General features: G+C 39.5%; 1 protein-coding gene across 3 annotated transcripts in view; it reads right to left on the minus strand.

The window, feature by feature from the left end:
- Positions 1 to 915: 915 nt before the first annotated feature.
- Positions 916 to 23,507, minus strand: part of HTR7 (5-hydroxytryptamine receptor 7) — a 76,994-nt gene continuing 54,402 nt past the window's right edge. The window contains exons 2-3 of one of the 3 annotated variants that reach the window (XM_058543514.1): positions 10,291 to 11,049; positions 916 to 2,600 (exon numbers count right to left, since the gene is read on the minus strand). In XM_058543514.1, coding sequence (XP_058399497.1) covers positions 2,531 to 2,600; positions 10,291 to 11,049 — 829 coding nt within the window. In that variant the 3' untranslated portion in view covers positions 916 to 2,530. Of the gene's footprint in view, positions 2,601 to 8,585; positions 11,050 to 23,507 lie in introns of all 3 variants that reach the window. The other 2 variants (XM_058543515.1, XR_009220469.1) reach the window with 2 other exon arrangements.

Below are 23,507 nucleotides of genomic sequence, written 5' to 3' on the forward strand. Positions count from 1 at the left end.
TTTACAGAATAAAACTAAACACTAAGGAAACAGTCATTAAGGTATCTCTTACAAGTACTTTACTTCCCAAAAAGCATTTCCCAATACTCAGTCTTGCCAGAGATGACAGCTGATACCCTAGAGTGAGAAGAGAAATTAGTCATAATAGTTATTCTTGCTGAACAGTCATAAAATATACATAAAATGTTTACTTCAGTGATTTTCCCAACTCTCAGTTAAAACAAAAGCTGTACCTTTGGCATACATATGTTAAATAGTATAAATTGTTTGATCTTTTTCTCATTCTCTGTCAATGTCTCCCTTTTTCTTTCATTTGGCCACCATACTTGTAAAGCACAGTGGCGGTGCCCAGCCCCTGCAGCCAGAACGGGGCAGGGAGTTCAATAATCAGGCGTTCGAGGCATGCAGGATAAAGAGCCAATTTGAATAACTAAGGTTCTAATAAAAAAATTAAACAAACACATTTGAAAACCTTCATCAATCTAATTAACCATAACGCCCTGTCTTATACTACAGGAAAGAAAGGTGTCACAGCCCGCAAACTGCTATAGCACTTACTCTCCTCTACGGTGACAATCGGAGAAACGCCTGCCTTCTATCTGATGGCACACTCCTTAAAAGTAAGGACTTGCTTTACCCTTTTTTGTTCCCTTGATGTCCACAGTGTTGAATGTGGCAGAAGCCCAGTAAATACTCATTAATCAAATCAAGGAATGAATGGTCATTCTTAAAAAAAAAAAAAGTTACAAAATGGACGAATCCTCACAGTGAAATGCAATTCATCACAGAACTGTCTCAATTACCTGTTAAGATTTTAGCAAATATATAAAGCTCGCCCTTCTGCTATTCTATATATAGCAACATTTATGACATCAGACCTTCAATTAAAAATCATTACTTAAGTTGCTTTATTAGAGCTATAAATAAACTTTATTTGATGTAATGTAATAAAACACTTTCAAATTTAACAACATTTATCTGACAGAATTAATCATTTAAATTACGAATATAAGTATATACAGTCACTTCAGCAGATCCGCAGTTCGGGAATTTGTACAAGCATCATCTGCAAGGATGGTGCCCACCTCCCCTTTCAGGACAGCAGACCCTTCCCTGTGTCTGGTGAGAAGCAATGTCAGTGGAAGTTGAAGGAAATCCATAATCCACGTTGGAATTCCACATCGTTCTGTGAGAGAACAGCTACCTTTATTGTAGGAAAATAATATCCTCTTTTGCTTCTCTTTTATCAAAATGAAGGTTTGCATTCTTTTGTTCCCCCTTAGAGGTATTCTTTTCTGATCTAATATCTTCTGTCATATGTATTACATAGTACCATTTCTTAAAAAAATACTGTCCACAAAGGGACCTTTTCTGTTTCATTACCTGCCCTTAATGTCTACCACTTCGGAGAGGGAGAGGGGGGAAGAACAGAATTGGCCAGGCACACATTTGATTTAAGATACAGAGAACATATAAACAAATCCTCTAGAAGGAACAGGATAGTATTCTGGAGCATTTCCCAATAGAGGCCCAGATGACCTCTAATTCACACAATTCAGTTTAATACAGTGCTGCTCAACGAGAATAAACATGTTGATGCTCTATCTCCAGAAGCCTTGCAACCTTTCATGGAAACTCCATTATTCCCATATTTCCTTCCAAAAAACACATAGTTTTGGACCAGCCCCTGGGCCCGCTGCACCCATGTGTAAATGATAGTTAAAAGTTCTGTACCAATAACCATGTTAATATACAGTGCAGTTAGGTAGCACTCGCTCTCTACCCAGGTAAAAATCCTCACAGAAGGAATCCTCCTCACCTCTCAGGACCCCTCAGAAGAAGGGTGAGTGCAAGAAAAACGTTTATTCAGGTTTTATGATTCTCTCCATCCTGAGATCTGTTCCTGAGTTATGCCATAACAATAAGTGAGTTAACAAAGAAAGCACGTTGGTGGGGAAATCACAGGGACCCAGCAGAAAAGCCAAACTGTTTGACAGAAGCTTTAAATAGACACTACTCTGGGAAATCATTTGTATTAGCTGATGACAGGAGTCTGTTTTCTAACATGGACATGCAACATATTCAACACTATGCTTACTGCAGTTTGCTTGAAAAACACCCTTCTGTCCTACAACAAAATACATCCTGTCTCGTGAACGATTCCTGAATATTCACCACAATGCCTCCACTCTTAGAAGCACAGGAAGTGTGCACTGGAACTTTCTTCCATTTGCACGGACTCAGACATAAGCAAAGCACCAGAAACTGTTTCCTTTCTGGAACTTAGTTCTGTTGGTGCACTTATGGCTGAGCTGATCTGGCTGTTTTAAACCGAGAACTATTTTCATTTGCACACAATAGCACGGATCCACAGAAAAAAAGGAGAGGTCACCATCTCCCTCATGATATCCTTTGTACAACAGATCACCCTGCTCGTCACGTTTTAGCCATCCTGAGAAAGGACAGAAGCCGCATTCCATTCCGCAGTCTCAGCAAATGATTCGTTCTGTTTCCACCTGTCTTGCCTTTTTTATTTCGTCTCCATTATTCCTCTTTTGATCATGTCATGACTTTTTTTTCTACAGTAGTCAGAGTTTTGTCTACAAAGAGAGAGAAAGGAGACAAGAAAATGATTTAGCAGAACCATAAATGTGAATTTTCTTTTTGTGGTGGGTGGATTTAATTTTTACAGCATTCAGTCATTTGAATCATTTGTGGCTTCTAAGGGGTTATGAGCACCTGTAAAGGGAAAGAAAAAGTGCTGTGGCTCTTTTCATAAATTTTACAGCTTCTATAAGTTGCCAGGGCCTTAATATATTTGCAAGCCAGCCCCGGATAATCCATGTAGAAATTCACTTTCATAATACAGCTGTAGCCAAAAATGGTTCTACTCTCAAAAATCCTTGCAAAATACTACTGCACTTGCCCTACTCAAAAAGAATAATGATCACTACTAATGAGAAGCGTTCTCGCCTTCCAACCTAGGAGAGTGCATTATAGGGAGCCATGTGTGCAGAGACCAGGAAACCCCTCCTCCGTCACTTCCTTCCTCCCAAATTCACAGAAGTGGCGTGAGTCATGGAGAAGTCTTGGCCAATGGCTGAGGAAAAGTCTCTCTCTCCTTGGCACAGAGCCACATTCCCCCTAGATCCGCACTCCCCTAACTCTGTACCTTCACAGGACTCGACTTACCAAACTACATCTGTGTGCTTGAGAGCTAGGTCTGTGAGGTTCCAGGGCCTGGCACGGCGCCCTAGCCTTTGCCTCCTCATCCTACTGAGTGCCCCTCTCACTTGGCTATCAAGACTCAATGGATGGGTTTTCCTGGTGACAGGATCAGTTTCTCCATAAGACACCATCACTCACTTTGTCCCTCCCCTCACACAAGGGCACCTAAGGAGAAGCATTGCGCTTCAATGCAGTCCCACGGCTCTGGGTATCTGGGAGCAGGCACTGGAAACAGGCTGTGTCCCGGCTCGTGCTACACACTTATTCTTAGCCTGGGGCCTCTGCCTCTTCTCAGTACAAAGGAGAGACTGCACTTCCTCTGCAATTCAGGGCTGCTCTGCTCACATCAGTTCAGGAACCATACAGAATTCCTCCAGGCCTCAAGGTGCAGCACCATCTCCAAAGTCTCCCTTTCCTCACCACCCATCTGCTAGTCAACTTCCAACTTAGACATCCTTGGCCTCTTTCCTCGTCTCAACGCCACCCTCCCAGTGTGGGCCATCCTGACAGGAGACCTCACTTTCACGCTGGTCTCCTAACCCATCTCCCTTCTTCCATTGTGAGCCCCTATTTATACTGCAGTCCTGGCTTCACTCCTGCTCAAAAGCCTTCACCTCTCCCACCACATTGCCCACTTGGCCCTCCATGCTGACCCCAATCTACCTGGCTTCCAGGTACTGAAGACATGCCCCGGGTTCCTTATCCACCTCCATCCCCATCTGCCTCTCTGTCCATACTGTCCCCTCTGCTTTGAGTAGCCCCACCCCTGCCATCCCTTCTTGTCAAAATCCTACTCTTTGTTCAAGACCACCCAAATATCACCTCCTTCATGATTTCCACCGTGGATATTTTCTTCCTAAGACATCCTCCCAAGGCTTATTTTTCTTGTATACCCATCTGTACTGCATAATTTTATTTTGTGCTACGTGTATTTACTATCTACTAAGAAAACAAAAAAAAAAATTAGAAAAAGCAAGAGAGGCCAATCGCCTGCCTTTCCCACTTTAAAGAGACGTTGCAAAGTTAAAATGTAGGCAAATGCAAAGCATGAAGCAAAGCTATTATTATTATTATTATTTGATGATTTAATAAAAATAAAGTGTTGAATTTCAGCTAGTTAATGATGAGGAAAATACTACTGTAGGGGAAAAAAAATCCATGAATAGTAAACTTTTTGTTTATTTCCATCCTTAAGGCAACATCCCACCGTAGATACCAGGGTTTCAGGGACCTTGATGCCTCTTCCCGACTTCCACTGGGACCCAATTCGTTTTATTTCTTTTTAATCACTGGTTTCTATAAAGAAAAGGTAGAATCACCCTGAACTCCAAAGCTTCCGCAGAAACGCTGGAACAGCATATTGACAGAATTCATGGCAGGAACCCAAGGTTACTCCACTATGCCTCACCACTGTAATCGACAGAGATCCTAAGAGGCTCTTTGAAGCGAAAGACAATAGGATCACCAAAGAGAAGAAGGGAGAGGGAAAGGAAGAGCTACTCCAAAACAATTTCATGAAACTCTTTTCCATGAAAGCATTTTAGAAACTGTTTTTCAATATTGTTCACAATAATGGTGTCAAATAAGAAAAGCAGTCAAAATGTGACACTTAAAAGCAATTTATGGCAACTCAAAGCAAATCCATAAACAAGGTCTTCAAATTAAAAAGAAAAAAAAGATGAATTCTTATTTATATCACATTGTCACACTTGGTTTTATATTACCAGTATTCAAATACTTGTGAAAAGGTGACAAAGATTATAATTTAGCATAGTGAATTAAAATTAGCAGTGAAGTATGCATAGCCTTTTCTCTCTTTTCACTCCCTACCCCAAGGAAGATTCTGGAGTGCCTGCTGGACTCCAGAGCCTCGTTATGTTGATCAAGAAAATGGGAAGAAATAAGTAAATATTTGGAAGTAGCAATACACAGTCTAGTAGATTGTTTACACAGGAATAGAAGAAAACTATTATGTAGGAGGAAAAATAGACCCAAGAAAGCAGAGGGAGGGGCAAAAATAAAAAAGACTAGAACCCAAGAAGCCAGAGGGGGAGAAAAGGGCTGGAAAGATTAGTGGGAGGAGCTCTGAGTCTCTAGGCTGGCCCAAGAAGTGTGAGCGTTAGAGAGATAGTAGAGGGAACAAAGGCTTCTAAGGTTTGCTGTGAGCTATGGATTGGACACCAGGTCATTTCTCCAGCGACTCCAGGGAGTTGTGAGTTGTTTTGGGTTATCCAGCTGGTGTTTACTTGAATACAACTGTGCCAAATGAGGACTGTGTGGGGTGTTCTAATTACCAGTCTTTTACTAGCCACCACCACCATGTCTACCACCTCCCCAGCCCACTGGACTGTGAGCTTCCAGAGGCAAGGATTGTCACTTATTCATCTTTCCATCTCCTGACATGCCTGGCACTGTGCCTTGTACAGAGTAGGCCCTCAAATGTTTCTGGAGAAAACAAGCCAATAAAGAGATTCTACTTTCAGCCACCATCTTCTAATTCAACCCACATGGTGCCACTGAATCAGTCTTCATCACTTGGATGATTCCATTCTCCTACTTGCAGAGATTCAGTCAATGGTTTACTACTGTCCACTCTACAGTTTCTCAACTTTAACACTATAGACATTTTAGGCTAGGTAATTCTTTGTTGTGGGGGGCTGCCTGTGTATTACAGGATGGTTAGCAGCATCCCTGGCCTCTACCCACTAGATGCCAGTAGGTCCTCCCCTCTCCCAGTTGTGACAACCAAAAATGTCTCCAAACATTGTCAAATGTCTCTTGGGAGCAAAATCACCCTTGGTTGAGAACCACTTGTCTACACTAAAATCTCAAATTCCTAAGGCTGGAATGGAAGATCCATCATGATTTAATCTCATTCTACCTTCCCATTGTTTTTACTAAATCTTCCCCCACACCAATGCTTAGCTTCAGCCAGACTGTCCTTTGCATAACATCCCACACTGGTGCCTCTACAAAAAATGTTACCTTCACCTGGAATGCCATTTCTACACTCCTTTAGTTATAAATGCTTTGACCACCTTCCTAATATACTCCAGCCCATATCCTTCAGGAAGTCTTCCCAGATCAGGGTTAGGGTAAGCTCTGAGTTATTTTCCTCTCCTTTGAATCCTATAGCTTTTCCTGTCCCCATCTTTCATTTGTTCTTATTATAAAAAGGGTGAATGTGCATATGTATGTGTTTATGTATGGTCTGCCCCATAGAAATATATGCATTAGGACAGGAAAGACATCATGTATTTTCTGTATCCTCCTCAACACACGGCACATTTATAAACAAGAATTTAAAAAGGAGTCTTCCCACATTGGAACTCACTAGAAAGCTGCCTGATACAAAATTTAAAAATAGCAGCTATCTTAAGTCTCTCATTAGAAATTTCCTAAAGTTAATGGATATTTAGGCCAATCACCCCAAATGATTTTAATATTCCATAATTATAAATAAAATCAATAATTATAAATTCAAATAAAGAGATTTAATGAGGTAATAGTCATTTTCTTAGACGAGGGGACAGCAAACTATGACCTGTGGGCCAAATCCAGCTGGCTGTCTGTTTTTGTAAATAAAGTTTTATTGGTACACCACCATACTCATTTGGTTACTTGTGTCCGACTGCTTTCTCAGTACAAAGGCAGAGATGAGCAGTTTCAGTAGAGACCTATGGCTAGGAAAGCCTAAAATATTACTGTCTGGCCCTTCACAGTAAAAGTTCACTGACCCTTGTCTTATAATGGACAGGAAAACAATACCCAAGCACAGAGGCAAATATCCTTGGACACTATGTTAGCTAATTTACTTTTATAAAAGACACAGTACCACGGAAGTTAAAAGCCCTTTTGAACACAGCTTTCCTGGGCTCAAATCCAGCTCTATCACTCTCCATGTGTATGACTTTGGGAAAATTATTTGACCTCCCCAAGCCCTTGTTTTGTCATCCTCAGAATGGAGGTGAAGAAAACCATCCTCTCATAAAGTTTTAAGGATGAAGTGATGTAATTCACACAGAGTGCCCAGCATAGTGCTTGGGAGTGAATCTTCAAAAAATGTAGGTTATTATTAAACTGGAAAACCTGTTTGTGTGACATATGGAAAATGAGCATTTTGTGAATTACCTGAATTATGTGTGAATTATTAGCTAAAATAATCAATAAAATATTCTCCAGTTCTTTGACTGTGTAGGACCCATACAAACACAGTGTTATTTTCTAGTTCAGGACCTCATTTGTTCTTTTCTGGTGTCTGCACTGGCTGCTTAACTGGAGCCCCTGCCACCAGCTTTTTATTTTATCTGCCCTTCTCACTGCTGCCAGAGAGACTGTCCTCCAACACCTCTCTCAGTGTATTACTCTGGAGAACTGAAACCAACATGCTTTCCTGTTCCTGTACTAGCCAACTCTGGGACTAGGCAAAATAACCCAGCTACTTGTTCCAGGAAACAGTTGCTTCCAAAAGATAAGACTGCACACCAACTAAAATAGCTTACTTATCAAGACTAGCAGGTTGCTCATTAATACTGGCTTCAAGGCCCCCACTTAGCTGTACCCACCAATCCAAAGCTATAATGTCAAAAACCCTGCCCAGTCCTCACCAGTTCCCCACCTTAACATCACCCAGCCCAAGCCCTAAAACTCTATCAATATCCTTTCTTTCCTCCATCTGAGAAACTACCAAGACTCTGTCAAGGAGATGTCCTCCCGTGCTGTAGTACGTCTAATAAACTTAACTTACTTCTATTAACAGGTTTTTCTAATTGTCTTCTTAGAGCGCTGATGGCTACAATCCCCGGCTCAACAACATTCAGTAGCTCTTCACTGCCTACAGAATGAAATCATCTGACAGGCAGTGTTGCACAATGGTTAAGAGCACATGCATTGGGGTGATTCACACCACATCTACCACTTAGGGGCCATATGATCTTAGGTAAGTTACTTTACGTCCCTGAGTCTCCATTATTCTTCTGAAAATTGAGGATGCTAGAAGCACCTACTTCACAGGTAGAATGGTATATAGCATGCAGTAGGTATTCAATAATTATTAGCAATTACTACTTTTATTTATCATCTATTATGTGTCAGGAACTGAATTAGATTCTGCAAATAGAAATCTGACTAAGACATAGCTCCTTCCCTGAAGGAATTTAGAATCTGGTGGGCAAACCCTAGTGGTCAATTCAATAAGAATCATATAGTCCTGGAAAGATCCCTGGGGATACAGGTTGCTCATAGTGCATATTCTAGAACCAAAAATTGTATTCTTTTAAAAAAATTTTTCAACTTTTTTATTGTGAACAATTTCATATGTACGAAAGAGTATATATAATAAAAGTGAAAATGAATACCTGTGAAAGCTACACCCAGGTCAAGAATTAGCAGATCTATAGTCTTACAACTTTGAGTTCCTAGGACAAGAAATGTTGATCTCTGGCTTCCCACATCCCTATTAGGGGATGTTTCTGCCTGCTTCCTTCTAGTGAAGTTAGAAAATAGGCTGAGTTCCTAGAGGTTTCCAGAGTCATTTGGGGAGTATGCGAAGTTTGGAGCCTCTGGAGTCTACTGTAATCCATGAGGGCACTTTGTACCCTCTTTGAGCAGGGCTGTTCCCTGAGATAGCTGGGAGCACAGAGGTGTCCTTTGCCACCTTTATTGCACATAAAGGAGTCTAATATATGAAACATGTATAGAAGTAAGATTCAGATGATGTGGGATCTAGACCTGGTGATGCCACTAGCTCACTGTGGGACATCTCACCCTCCAGGTCTCGGTTGCCTCTTCTGTCAAATGAAGGGCTTGGACAAGATGACTGGGAAGGTGCTTCTCAGCTAAATTGGTCCATGTTCTCTGGTCTATTCCTTCCTGCCAGGTTCAATGAAGAGGAACCCTCCTCCTCTCTCACGTCCAGCACTAATCTGCTCTCTCTCTCACCAGCACCTTCCATCTCCTCATTTCAGTTTCTTTCCCCACAGCTTTCAAACATGAAGATGCCTCCTCTACCTCAAATTTAAAGCATTGGACCTGCTGACAACTCTCATTACCATACTGACTCCTTCCTGCTTTATAATGCCAAATTCATTAGCACGTGGATTACATGTGAAACATCCATTTCCTTATCAGCATTGGCCCTTTGTAATCCTTTTTCAGATCCCAACACTCTCTTGCAGTTGCTTCTTGCAAAGTCACTAATGCCTCCTAAGCAAACTCACCAACTATCTATCAGTTCTCAACTTCTAAAAAAGCGGGCAGCACTTCCTGAAAGCTCCGTAGTTTTCAAGACTTCGCTTCATCCTGGCATCACCCCATACTAACCACTCTCCTTTGTCCCAGGCTGCTTCCTTTTGGCCTGTGTGAATTTGCTTCCTTTTCCAAAGAAGAATTTATCAGTGAAGGATGAGGTCATCAAAAATGTTTTACTGGAGGGGGCCAGCCCGGTGGCACAAGCGGTTAAGTGCCCGCGCTCCGCTGCGGTGGCCCGGGGTTTGCAGGTTCCGATCCCAGGCACGCACCAACGCACCGCCCATCAAGCCATGCTGTGGCGGAGTCCCATATGAAGTGGAGGAAGATGGGCACGGATGTTAGCCCAGGGCCAGTCTTCCTCAGCAAAAAGAGGAGGATTGGCAGATGTTAGCTCAGGGCCGACCTTCCTCACACACACAAATATATATATATATATAAAAAAAAAAGTTTTACTGGATGTAAGAGTAATATCATTGAAAATGATAATGTTACAAGAATTGGAGATATAAGGACATAATTTGGATGTTATTTATGGAGAAAGGGTGGGAAACATCACCTTCTTTGTCATCAGTCACATCAATTGCAATTCATCAGCAAATCCGGCTCGGCTTCCAATCTAACTAAGCACCTATCTCTGGCTTTCAGAATTCTACTGGATGGAGCACTGGAGTCTATAATATTCTGAATCCCAATCTGATATGCTTGGGAGACAGTAAGCTAGCTACTGATTCAGGAAGCTGTCTGTGATGCACTTCAAGAAGTTCCACGACAAGGTAGGGGGGAGAAAAGGAAAATAGTGATAAACGACCTTACAGCACAAACTCGGGTCTCTCGGGCCTCTCGGCAAGCTTCAGGGCCTCGTGCATGCCTGCGGCCGAGAGCTTCCGGTTGATGTTCCGGTACTGGCACTGGAGCAGGCTGCGATAGGTGGTCCTCAGGTCCCGGTTGAAGAAGGCATATATAAAAGGGTTAATGAGCGAGTTTGCATAGCCCAGCCACAGAAATGTCCTCTCCACCCACAGCGGGATGCAGCTGCAGGCAGTGCCACAGATGAAGGGCCTGGCTGTCGAGAGGAGGAAGAACGGCAGCCAGCACACGGTGAAGGCCCCGACGATGATCCCCAAGGTGGTGGCCGCTTTCTGTTCCCTCTTAAAGATGGAGATGTTTTTCCTTTCGTGTTTGAGGAGTCTCGAAAGGTTGGCACACTCCTCCACCTCCTTCTGGAGCTTCACCATGCCGTTCAGGGAGATGACGCTGTCGGGCCCCTCCAGGCGAGGGAAGCCGGGGAACTTGTGTTTGGCGGCGCTCTTCCTGGCGGCCTTGTAAATCTGGTAGTACATGAAAAGCATGACGGACATGGGGATGTAAAACGCCACAGCGGTGGAGTAAATCGTGTAGCCAAAGTCCTGGCTGATCAAACACACTTTGTCATCGTTTACATTCTGAGCCCATCCGAAGAGCGGCGGTAAGGTGATGGAGGCGGAAAGGAGCCAGACGGAGAGAATCATCTTCGCCATGCATTTCCCATTCTGCCTCACAGGGTACGTCAGCGGCCTGGTGATGCCAAGGTACCTAGGAGAGAAACGGCACAACATGGGACTTCTGTGATCACACTGATCAACCAGCAAGTGCCAGCAGCCAGGTGCTAGGCTTTATACCTAGTAGCTCCAGTCCTTGCAACAGCCCTCGAGGTAGGCAGCATCATTCCCATTTCGCACAAAGGTAAACTAAGGCTCTGAGATGTTACCTGTTGTATTCCAGGTCACACACACACAATCAGCCAGAGGCACTGCCAGGATTCAGCCTAAGAGCCCTCTGCCTGTAACGCTAGTCTTTTCATACCTTGTAGCTTCCATATTCTGTGTAGTCAGTGAACTAAAAATTAAACATCTGCCTTCCCCAGCTGACCACTGCCACGGAAATCAGCCAGGAACAGAATGTCAAGCCTGACGTGGGATGCTGTGACACATCCTCACAAATTAACCAAGGTCTACCACACTCTGATATTATTCACCCACTGATCTCGGTTGTCATAATTCAGGCCAGCTTTTAATTCATTTTAACTTCCTGTTTGCACTGTAGTGAAAGCATTTCTGGAAGACTACAGAGAGTTGTGAGATATTTAGGAAATCCCGAGGTTTTGGAATGGAAAGTAGCAAGTGATGATTTTTTCACCCCCAGAAAATTCCCACACAAGAGTAATGTTAGAGGAACAATTTATAAAATAAAAACAATCTACCTCATCTCTCCTATCTTGAGAAGGGTCATAAGAAAGAGCACAATTCTGAAAAATATTAAGTAAACCCATTTTTTCTGTGCTTAGTTCTACACAGAGAATAAATATTTCTCCGTCTGTGTTATCAAGGATTTATAATGCAAAAGAGACTCAGCAAACAGAGAAAACATATACAGCAAGATGTTTTGCCAAATGCTTAGTAGTTTTGAGCTTTCCAAATCTGTTTTCTCCTCTGTATTTAACAGTATTAGCTTCTATTTTGGGAAAGATGCGAAGAGCACTTAAGAAGCCAACACAGGTAAAAGCTGGTCATTTTGTTGGTTTTTTTACTTCATTTATGTATATAAAAGATACACTCTTGAAAGATGAAAAGGAAAGGTACAGAGTTCCCAACTTAACAGGTTATTCTCTGAAAGTCTGTCGGTTGGTAGGTTGGAATTTAAAAAATAATTATTTTTGTGCTAGAAATATCTTCACGTGTTATGCTTAAGTTATCTCTCAAAAGTTGAAAATCATGCTTTCATAATGAAAGTTAGCATCACTGCAATACTTACAACAGGGCGAAATTGAAATATAGTAAAAAGGAATAAGCCAGATTTGCTTATTCATTGAGAATATTTATTCATTCCTTCAACAGATGTTAATAGAGCTCCTTCTATATGCCAGGTACTGATTAAATGTTGGGATATGGCAGTGAATAAAAGAGACAAAAATCTAGAATGCAGGCACCTGGGGATTCATGTAGGGGCTGGACGGGAGCACTGAGCCTCGAAGGGACTCCTGGTCTTGCTTGAGGATTCAGGTGTTGGTAGCACCAGTCCTTTGTTTCACAGTGTCAGCTCTGCCTTTTCCTGGATAAAGCTGACCCACGAGCACTAGCTCCAGGTTTATCAGCTGTATAATTAAGATTATGTTTTGGCTCCCAAATAGAAAGAAGGATGAGAAGGAGGGACGTTTTCCTGAGAACCCAAGAATAAGAGCTGAAAAGGAAGGGAAAAGAGAGAAGGAGGCAGGAAGAAGAGAGGGAAGGAGGGAGAAGGTGGGGGAAGAGGAAAGGGAAAAGAGAACAAGAGAAGGGAAGTGTGACTAGGCTTTGCCTTCTGTGGAATTATCTGAAACTATCTGAGTTTTAAGCTATGAGAAAAAAAAATTAAGAAAATTGAAAAAAAAAAAGGCAGATGAGGAAACTCATGAAGAAAGGTGTTAGAACTGACTGGAAGCCCACAACTAAGCTGATCCCTGCCTCAAGGCTGAATGCAGAAGTTCCATTTAAAAAAAAAAAAAAAAAGTCTCCCTCTCTTTGCTTTGGTTCAGGAGCTATCTCCAAGTTTTTCCTGCTGGAACTCCTCAGCAGACCTCTCCTTTTGGACCCAGTCTTTGCTCTCTCCCAACTTTGCTCTCTCCCAACTCCTGTGGATGTAGCCTTTTGGCTCCGCCTTGTTTCCCAGCTCCTCCAGGCAGCCTTTGCCAGGACCTGGACTTCCATTATCTTCTCTCTTTCCCTGTAGTCACAGGCATAAACTGCTTATTTCCAAGCCTGGATCTGGCTGCCAAAACCAACCCAGCCCGGAGGTCCCACAGGAGAGAAGTTAGTTCATACAGTTCCCCAGGTGGCCACCAGATGGCAATGTCAGACCATCTTACACCTACTTACTGGTGGGTTGGGATGGTGGGTAGTTAGAGCAATAGGTGTTTGCTGGAAGGACGAAGGAGGATTGCTCACGACAAGAAAAGAAGTTATATTTTATTTGTGGGGTTATACAAATATTGGCAAGCCTGAAATTCACAACCTGGTAAACTCCTATTCTTGAAGAAGTCAGTTCCGTTTTCCCTTCCATTCCTTCACATTTTCCTTACTGAAACAGAGATTTATATTTTCAGGCTTAATTAAATCCAGGCTTTCTCCTGCTCACACAAATATTATAGAAGTCACAAAGATTAATCCAGAGAGATTAATCGAGTACCAAAGTTCATCTCAGAATACTAAATAATCTCATGTGAACAGCATGCTTATTCATTCTAATATACTTAGTCTGGCCTATATTACATTTCAATGATGGGGATTGGTCCATATTCGGTCCTTCCTGGATCTACAAATTATATTCCATAAACTGTCCTATTTTAGGCTCCATTCTCTGATGGTCTCAAGTCATGGCCTATAGTAAGGTAGTTATATTTACTTCTTTAGTCTCCCAGGAGAACTTTGAAGGCTAAAATCAATTGAAAGATGATTCGAAAAAGATATGAGTGCTCATTTAAGTCTCTGGAAGTAAAATAAAAAAACAAAAGTCAATAGCGTTTTTTAAACAACTAACAATTAGAAAATATTATGGAAGGAAATAATTCCATTCACAGCAAAAATCAAAAAATTAAAATATCTAGAAAAATATTTTGCCATGGCCAGAGCCTAAATGAAGAAAGCATAAAATGCTACTGAGAGACCTAAGAAAATGCTTGAATCCATGGTAGGGGGGAAAAAAAAACTTTTTTAAATAAGAAAATCAAGTGTTACAAAAGTGCCAATTTTCCTTCAATTAATCTAAAAATATTATACAGCTCCAGTTGAAAACCCTAGCAGGGCTTTTGTTAGTTTGACCAAATGATTTTTAAATTCATCAAGTAAATATGCAAAAATAGACAGAGAATCTGAAAAAGAAGAAAAATGAAGGGATACTTATCCTATAAAAAAATAGTGTAAAGCCACGGAAATAAAAACTCAGTAATAATTATTCAGAAATAGAGACATCAATAGAACAGATCTCACAAATAGATTCAAATATGTAAGGGAATTTAATACAAGAAAATTTAAGAGTCATTTTAAATCAGTAGTAAAATGTTGAATATTCATGAAGTTTGACAACTGGCTAGCAATTGGGGTGAAAATAAAACTGGCTTATCTTTCTCCTCATTCAAAAATAAATCCCAAATGGATCAAGGATTATCATGTAAAAAAATTAAACCCTCGGACCACGATGAGGAGAGATGGGTGAGTATTTCTGCAATCCTGAAATGGCAAAGGCCGTTCTTAACCATGACACAAAAGTCTGACACTACAAAGTGCCATATTGATAAATTTTTGATGAAAATTTAAAAACAAAAACAAATTTAAAAAGGACATTCAGTTTAACTTAAAAATCATCATGTGCAAAGTTAAGAGTCAAATGACAAACTTGGAGTCCAAATAACAATATCCCAATACTTACAGACAGCTACAGGTTAATGAGAAAAAGACAACCAATCCCAATATAAATATGGAAGCAATCAACCAAAGAAGAAATAAGAATATCCAAAAAGCACTTGGAAATATGTACAACTTCATCAATAATCAAAGGGATGCAAATTTTTAAATAATGACAGAATTTTTGATCATTTGCCAATTTTTAAGAAAGTCAAAATCCAATATTGGGAAAGTGTGAAAAATCAGGCACTCTAACATTTTGCTAGTGGGGGTTTCAGATGAGATAACACTTTTGGAGGACAGTTTGGTAATTAATAAACATCAACATTTACCTTTTGGCTCAGCGATCAGACTTTGACAAATTTGTCCTAAGAAGATAATTGTACAGGTGCAAAATGACTAATGTGCAAGGATGTTAACTAAACACATAACAGAGGGAAAAAAGATGCAATCTAAATATCTATCAATAGGAGACGAGTTAGATAAAGTATAGTATAGTATAAAGTGTAGTAGAGTATAATATATATCATGTAACCATTAAAAATTATGATGTACATATCTATTTATTGACATGAAAACTACAGAAAAGTGGATAGAAAACAATGTCTAGCTCTCAAAGACAAGTAAAAGAGTGTCATTTAATCTATTAGTCTTTTCACAGAAAACCAGCTGTTTCTGTGAGTGTGTGTGCGTGTGTGTACACTGAGACATCTAGAAGAATATCTACCAAAATATTAATAGCAATTTTATCTGAATGGTAGAGATTTAAGTAGTTTTTAAATTTTCCTTTTACTTTTTTATTGCTTTATTTCCTACTGTGAGAATGGGAAAAAAAAAAATACTGCCATTTTAATTTTAATAACAAAATGAAAGATTTAAGAGGATTCTTATTCCTAAGTCACCCAAGTGATTTTGGCAATAGAGACTATCTGGTTCATAAAATCTTTAAAAAGCTGATAATTAAATCTCAGATTGTTTTATCTGATTAGCTTGTCAAAAGTGTTTTATTACATTCATAAATTCACACAAAGGAAACAGAACTCATTGGCATTTAAAATCCCATAATTGCCATATTGGTATTCGGGGAAGTGTTTGTCCAAATTATACATTCATTCTCCCAAATCTTGTAGAGTATAAATCTTACCTTTGAGGGAGAGAAAAGAAAAAAGTAACCTAGATTGATTCTGAATATTCCCTAATATGCATGGTTAATATTTGTCACACTAACATTTTATGCTCCCTGTTAATTAGAAAGCGGGGTACTTAAAAAGCCTTCAGAATTTAACTTTAAAATGCGTACAAATGTTAAAATATAATAAATCTCAGAGACAAAGGCACCAAAGTACTATATAATTGAGAAATGTATGCAACTCACATTAGGGGTTCCATTAAAGTAGGAGTTTGGAGAAAAAGAGGATTAGGGAGTTACAATCTGCATAGAGAGGGATTGGAAAGCAAATTAACTCTGCTGCCTATCTTCCATTCTAACTGTATAGAAACTGTAGACAATTGTTCTTTAATTAAATGGCTTCTCCTGAGTTTTGCTGCTATAGCACAACAATTTAGAGGGTAAAGGAAACTGAGTAGAATTACTCTGAAATACAGTGATTTTTGGAGTGTTAGCCTTAAAAAAGGTTTGCAAACTTAGAAAATCTCTTCCAGGAGACTTCCTCCCTTACAGTAGGTGAAATCCACTGGAATCTCTAGCCTATGTCAGTGGTTCCCAAAGTTGTCAGATTATCAGAATCACTGAGAAGCTTTTGAAACATACGGATTCCTGGGCCACCATCTAGATTCCCTTCCGAGAAGGTCTGAAGACCCAGGGCTTCGTATTTAGAACTGACTGTTCTGGTTCTTTATCCCCTGTCCCACTGTCAGAGTAGCCTTCCCCCATTCAATTACAAGGACCTTACACTTATCTATGAAGGACTTTACTTTTACTTTATATAGTTCATTTTAATGGTTTGCTTCCAGTTTGGCCTAACAAAATCATCATGAGTCATGTTTCCATTATCTCAGCTATTAGTTCCATCTCCCAGTACTGTGCTAAATGCAAATGAGGTAAGCACAGTTTTTATGTCTTAATCAAGCTGTAGATTTAAAAAAACTGCATGATACACAACAGGGTTTTGCAATCCTTTCTGACAATAAGAAATAAGAATAAATATTTCTTACAATAAGAAATATATTTTCCCCAGTCAGTACAAACACATATATTTATGTATATAAAGAAGAAACTGAGGCATACATATGTGTGTACATACATATGTAGGTATATAGGTATAGATATGTATATATTTATATATATGAAATTGAAACAAAAGTTTCACAATATCTTATTACCATTCTAACTTGCAATTAACTCTCTTGTATTGTATGTTATTCTACGTCAGATTTTTCAAATGCTAGTCTTAAAGCACTAAATTGATTTCATGACCCAATAATCAATCATGACCCAAAGTTGGAAAATTACTGGCCTTCAATAAACACATGAAAAGATGTTAAACATCATGAGTCATCAGGGAAATGCAAATTAAAAGCACAATGAGATACCACCAACCCTCATCAGAATGGTTACAATTAAAAATAATCATGATGATAATAATAATAAAAACTGTAATACCAAGTGTTCTGTGAAGATATGGAGCAACTGTAATTCTCATACACTGCTGGTGGGAGTATAAATTGATGCAGTAACTTTGAGGAACTATTTCTTAACATCTACTAAAACTGGATAGAGATAGAGATAGAGATAGAGATAGAGATAGAGATAGAGATAGAGATAGAGATAGAGATAGAGATAGATACAGATACAGATATAGATAGATACAGATACAGATACAGATACAGATATAGATATAGATAGATACAGATTCTATGACCCAGCAATTCTTCTAAGTATACAATGAACATTCACCAAAATACCAAAATATGTGTACAAAAATGTTCATAGCTGCACCAACGGTAATAGTTCCAGATGAAACCAACCCATTCTACAAGAATAAAATGAGTACAATTCTACAATAGTAGAATGGGTGCATAAATTGTGGTATATTTATACAACGGAATTCTATAAAACAAATAGAATGAACCAGCTCCTGCTTAATGCATCAACATGGATGATTCTTACAAACATAATATTAAGCTAAAGAAGCCAAAAATGAAAGAGAACATACTGTTCAAAAACAGGCAAAACTAACCTATGGTGATAGAAACCAGAAGGGTGGTTACCTTGTAGGGAAAGGAAATGTTAATGGGTAAGAGGGTATATGGGGAAAGTTTGGAGCTCTGGAAATGTTCTATTTCTTTATCTGGGTGCATTACATAGGGAGGTTCACTTTGTAGAAGTTAAATGTGCTGTGCAGTTATGATTTGTGCAGTGTTCTGAATGTACAGAAATAAGCTTGTTTGTTAAAATTACAAGTAAATTTTAGGGGCCAGCCCCGTGGCTTAGCAGTTAAGTGCGCGCGCTCTGCTACTGGCGGCCTAGGTTTGGATCCCAGGCGCGCACCCACGCACCGCTTCTCCGGCCATGCTAAGGCCAAGTCCCACATACAGCAACTAGCAGGGTGTGCAACTATGACATACAACTATCTTCTGGGGCTTTGGGGGAAAAAAAAAAGTGGGGGAGGATTGGCAATAGATGTTAGCTGAGAGCCGGTCTTCCTCAGCAAAAAGAGGAGGATTAGCATGGATGTTAGCTCAGGGCTGATCTTCCTCACAAAAAAAAAAAAAAAAGTAAATTTTAAAAAACACACTGGACTTATCATTTGCCATTAACCTAGATGTTGACCCGTTCTCTAAAACCATTGTAATAATGGGGTTCCACTATGCTTTTAAACCATTTTCATCAGTGTGTCCAAGCTATAATTATGGTCAGGACCAGTAAACAGTCTCAATTCCCCAATCTGACCTCATTATTGAGGAAGAGAATTCGGCTGAAGAGAGAGGGGGCAAAGAAAACAGCAACGAAATTCAACAAAATCTGGAAACAGAATAACAAAAGCCTCCTCTCTGAGAAAATAAATTATAAAACAAGAGAAGAGAGATTCCATTTAGGGAGAGAATCAGACTTAATTAAAAGAAAGAAATCACTTAAATCTAAAAGTACTTTTAAAAAATCCATATACTGTATGAGTTTACTGTTGCTACATAATTAATTACCACAATTTAGTGGCTTGAAATAACACCAATTCTCAAAGTGTCCTCACAGTTCTGTAGGTTAAAAGGCTGGACAGGTTCTTTACTCAGGGTCTCACCAGTCTGAAATCAAGGTGTTGGCCTGGGCTGAGGCGTCATATGAGGCTCAGAGTACTCTTCCAAGCACATGTGGTTGTTGGCAGAATTCATTTCTTCGTAGCTGTAGAATTCATGAAGTTTGCATCTTCAAGGCCAGCAGGAGAGCATCTGCTGCAGCTCTCAATCTCTCAGATATTTAGACCCTCTTTGAAAAGGGCTCACCTAATTAGATCAGACCCACTGACATTCAAGGAGAAGGAATTACATATGCCTTCCTTGTGTATTGAATCTCCAGGCCATCTTAGAATTCTGCATACCACAGATACTTGGTGATGATAACAGAAGCTAAGGATACAGACAATTTTCCACCAAGGGAGCTCTACTTGCTACCTGCTCAAGTTGAGACAAGCCTTCTAGTAGACTAATCTTGTCTATACTCTATCATAAGGCACTTGTTTTCTGCTGAATTTTTCTGTCATTCAATACAAAAACATAAGGTTTCTCTTAATGTCAACTCGGTTTTTTACCCACCTAATATGTAAAATTCTTTATGTCTATCAAAAACTATCACAGGATTTTTTTAGATAATTACAGAAAGTCATGAAAATGAATAATGTAGGAGATTAATAATGACCCCTGAATTATTTTTGGTGTTAATCACTTCCATTGTACCTGAATTTACAGTAAACTCTGAATTTTCCCACCAAACAATTTTATTCCTCAGAGAAAGAGAGAAATGGAAAGGCAAAGGGTGAGCTAAAAACTTACCAACAACAATAAAACATAGGAATGGCATAAAACCTTAGCTAAAAACTTTAAAAGGTTACAGGCAGGGAAAAAAAGAATATATTTTGTTTTATGATAGCACTAAGTGGCTTCTTATCTCACCCAACTCCATAGAAGCATCACTGAAGAAAAAGGGTGAGTAAACACAATCCCTAAAATTCTAACTAGTGTCCTCTTATCTGGGGAGAAGCAAACTGAGGTGGTGAGAAGCCAGCCTAAGGAAAAGTAATGGAAAACCATCAGGAACAGAAGCCCCAAACAAAACATTTCAGCAAAGGTAAGAAGGGTCACCAGATGTTGTTATATTTCAGGACACTGGGCTGAACTGGGAGATACACCAAGGTCCAGAATGTGGGTAACCCTTAGTTTAGTGGAATGTGCTCTGGTGTAGGACATTTAATAAGAATTCAGAATAAAGAACAGTCCTCCATTAAGGGCATCACTCAGCCACCGTGGAGTCTACTCCCTTCCCTTCCCCACACTCTACACCTTCAGGCTACAGAAAAGTGGATACAATAAATAGTAGCAGCCTAAAGGGAGAAATTAACTGACATCAAATAAGGCAGAAGATCAAGGAGAATTCAACCACACCGTCAGAACAAACATTAAGATTTAAATAAACCACCCATGTTAAGAATGAGCAAGATGAAAAAAATGTTATAGCAACTCTACTAACATGCTATAATAACAACCACAATGCAAGAAGAAAGCAACGGAACATGCGTAAGACTGCTGAAGAACAAAGTCAAGAAGAAAACACAACCCTCAGAACAGAAGCAGTTTTCTTACAAATATTTTTCACTGTAAAGGACCTTAACAAGTGTATGTAATCACTAAAGCAGAAGTTCAAAGGTGAGATGTTAAAACAGCAGAATGAGATAGAAAAAGAGACTATAGAGATAAGGGAATGAATTGAGGCCAAAACACCACCAGTGCAGAACTAACAGATAAGTAAGCAGCAGCTGGAAATAGAATAGACACACCTGAAAAAGCAAGGCAATGGCATGAAGGAAAGGATTGAGGTAATAACAAACAATGCAGAGGGAACAATTTATTCAAGCAATCAGAAGATGATAGACAGGCAGGACACAACAGACAATACAACATAAGGATAATTGGTGCTTCTGAAGAAAAGAAAGAACCCAACAAATCGAACAACAACAAAAAAATTTAAATAGAGGTGCAATATGTAAAAAGTATACAGAGACATAATATAGGACATTTTCCTGAAATCAATGAAAGAGCTGAATGTTATGATCAAAGGGACACATAACATAGTTGGAAAAAATGACGTTGAATTATTATCAACAAGACCTATCCAGGTAAAGTTATTGAACTTCCAGACGTGGAAAGATGTATGCAGCCATCTGGAATGAAAAAAGAAATCAAGAAATATGCAAGGAGAAAAAAAATCGGGCTGATTCTCAACAGCATCATTCCTTAACGGAGCATAATACAAAAATGTCTAGAAAGATGTGTGTGTGCAATAACATTATACCTGTGATTGAAGGTTATGAAGTCAACAAGTAGACATTCTCAAACATGAAAGAATTTGGGGAATATAGTACCCATAAACCCTTTTTGGGGGGGAAAAAACAAAATTCATTCAATCAAAAGATGAATCAAAATGAAGAATTTAGAACCAGAGAAACCATGTTTATCATTGAATCTGTTTAAATGTAGAACTAACACCTGCGGGCATTATATTAGAAAAACAGAATGCAAATTTTACAAAGTAAAAATTATAAGCCACAAGAATCAGGAGCTGAGGGCAGTGGGGTAGGACACAGTGTTAGAGTACTAATCACTTCAACTTTCATAGTAGGGAACAACTGATGCTGTCTAAAATTGTAAAATGTAGTTTATATAAATCCAACTTCTTGATGGTTTTTATATTTCCCCCATAATCTTCATACAATCTTTTAAGAACTATAGCCCTAAAATTAATAGCTTTTACTTAAAAGTTTTACTTCCTTCTTTTTCATTTTATTTTTCTTCTTTTAAATTCAATTAGTTTTAATATTTTGTTAAAATAACATGTGTAGTGTGATCTCATTCTGATAATTTTTTATCTATCAATTTTCTATCTACCTGTTTGTTGAGTCAGCAAACCAGATAGCCAGCCATCCTCCCAAGTGAAAATTCGTATAAAGAGACATCTAAAATGATACTTACCAAATGTTAACACTGGCTTTTTTCCTGCATAGGGAGAGTTTAGATAATTTGTTGCTTTCTTATTTGTATTTTTTATAACTGCTTGAAATTTCTATAATGACGCATACAATTTTCACAAAAATTAAATTATTTCTCTAAAATATTGCAAGGCCTTTTTTAAAATAATGATTTGAGCCAGTAATTTCATTCACCTGCCAATTGGTCCTTCTTTACAAATCTTTCCATAAATTTGGGAGGTTTGGAATTAACTGTTGGTTTAACCATATACACATTCTCAGAAATTTTTGCAAATTATCTTTGCACTCTGTATTCTCATTAACGTCTCGGATTGTGAAGTAAATCTTGAGAGGAAGCCAGTTCTATGCACCCTAATTGTATAATCTCCTAATGAGCTGTGGTGGACTAAAGATGGCTATATATTCTTTGCCACCCCTCTCTTTGAGAGGTAAACTTTTCCTCTCTTCTTTATTTTGGGCTAGCCTTGGGACCTGTCTTTACCGAAAGAGAGTGGGGTAAGTGGTGCTGTGTAACTTCTGAGGCTGAGCCTTAAGCAATCTGCAGCTTCTGCCTTCACTGTTTGGAAAACTCCCTTTTGGAAGTCCACTACGCTGCGAGGAAGCCAAGCTAAACGTGTTAAGACAGAGGGCACCATGTGGAGGAGCAGGGAGGAGTCAGGCGCAGGAGTGAAGCCTTCTTGGACCTTCCAGTCCAGCCCAGACCCCAGCTGAGCGCAGCCAAGTGAGTAATCCCACATGATGCCATCTGGACTCGAAGAACCACCCACACGAACTCTGCCCAAATTCTGACCCACAGAATTAGGAGCAAGAATAAATAAAAATAAAGTTACAGGATATTAACTATGCAACAATAGATAACTGAGACAGCATACCAATGCCGTATTCACTTAACTAGCACACGATCTTAGAAGTTGAATTTACCGACAAGCACCTCACCTCATTATTAGGAATGAGTCTGTCCAATCGTACTGCTTTAACCTAGGACCTGCAGCCCCTTCAGGTGAGCCACAAACACTTACTGGTGTTTGAAGCAGCTCCAAAGTTCATTCTATGCCTGCTTTCACTTTGATTCCATCTTGATTCATTTATTCATTCAAAGAATATATCCTGAGTATCTACAATACACCAGGTACTGTTTTAAGGACTGGGGACACAGTAGTGAACGAAACAGACAAAAATCCATGAAGCTTGCAGTCTGAGGTGGGGTGGAGAAACAGATCATAAATAAACAAGTAAAAATATATAGTGGGTCGGAGAATTATAATGCAGAGGAGAAAAACAGAGCAGGGGAGGGGAGTAGAGAGGTCAGGGTGGGGTTGGGGGCGGCTGCAGTACACATTTGCATTGTGATCACAACCTCGAAGCTCTTTCATCTTGACCTCCCAGGCTAGGTGTTGGA

Source organism: Diceros bicornis, chromosome 6 (genome assembly GCF_020826845.1).
Source record: "Diceros bicornis minor isolate mBicDic1 chromosome 6, mDicBic1.mat.cur, whole genome shotgun sequence".
In the NCBI taxonomy this organism is placed as follows: domain Eukaryota; kingdom Metazoa; phylum Chordata; class Mammalia; order Perissodactyla; family Rhinocerotidae; genus Diceros; species Diceros bicornis.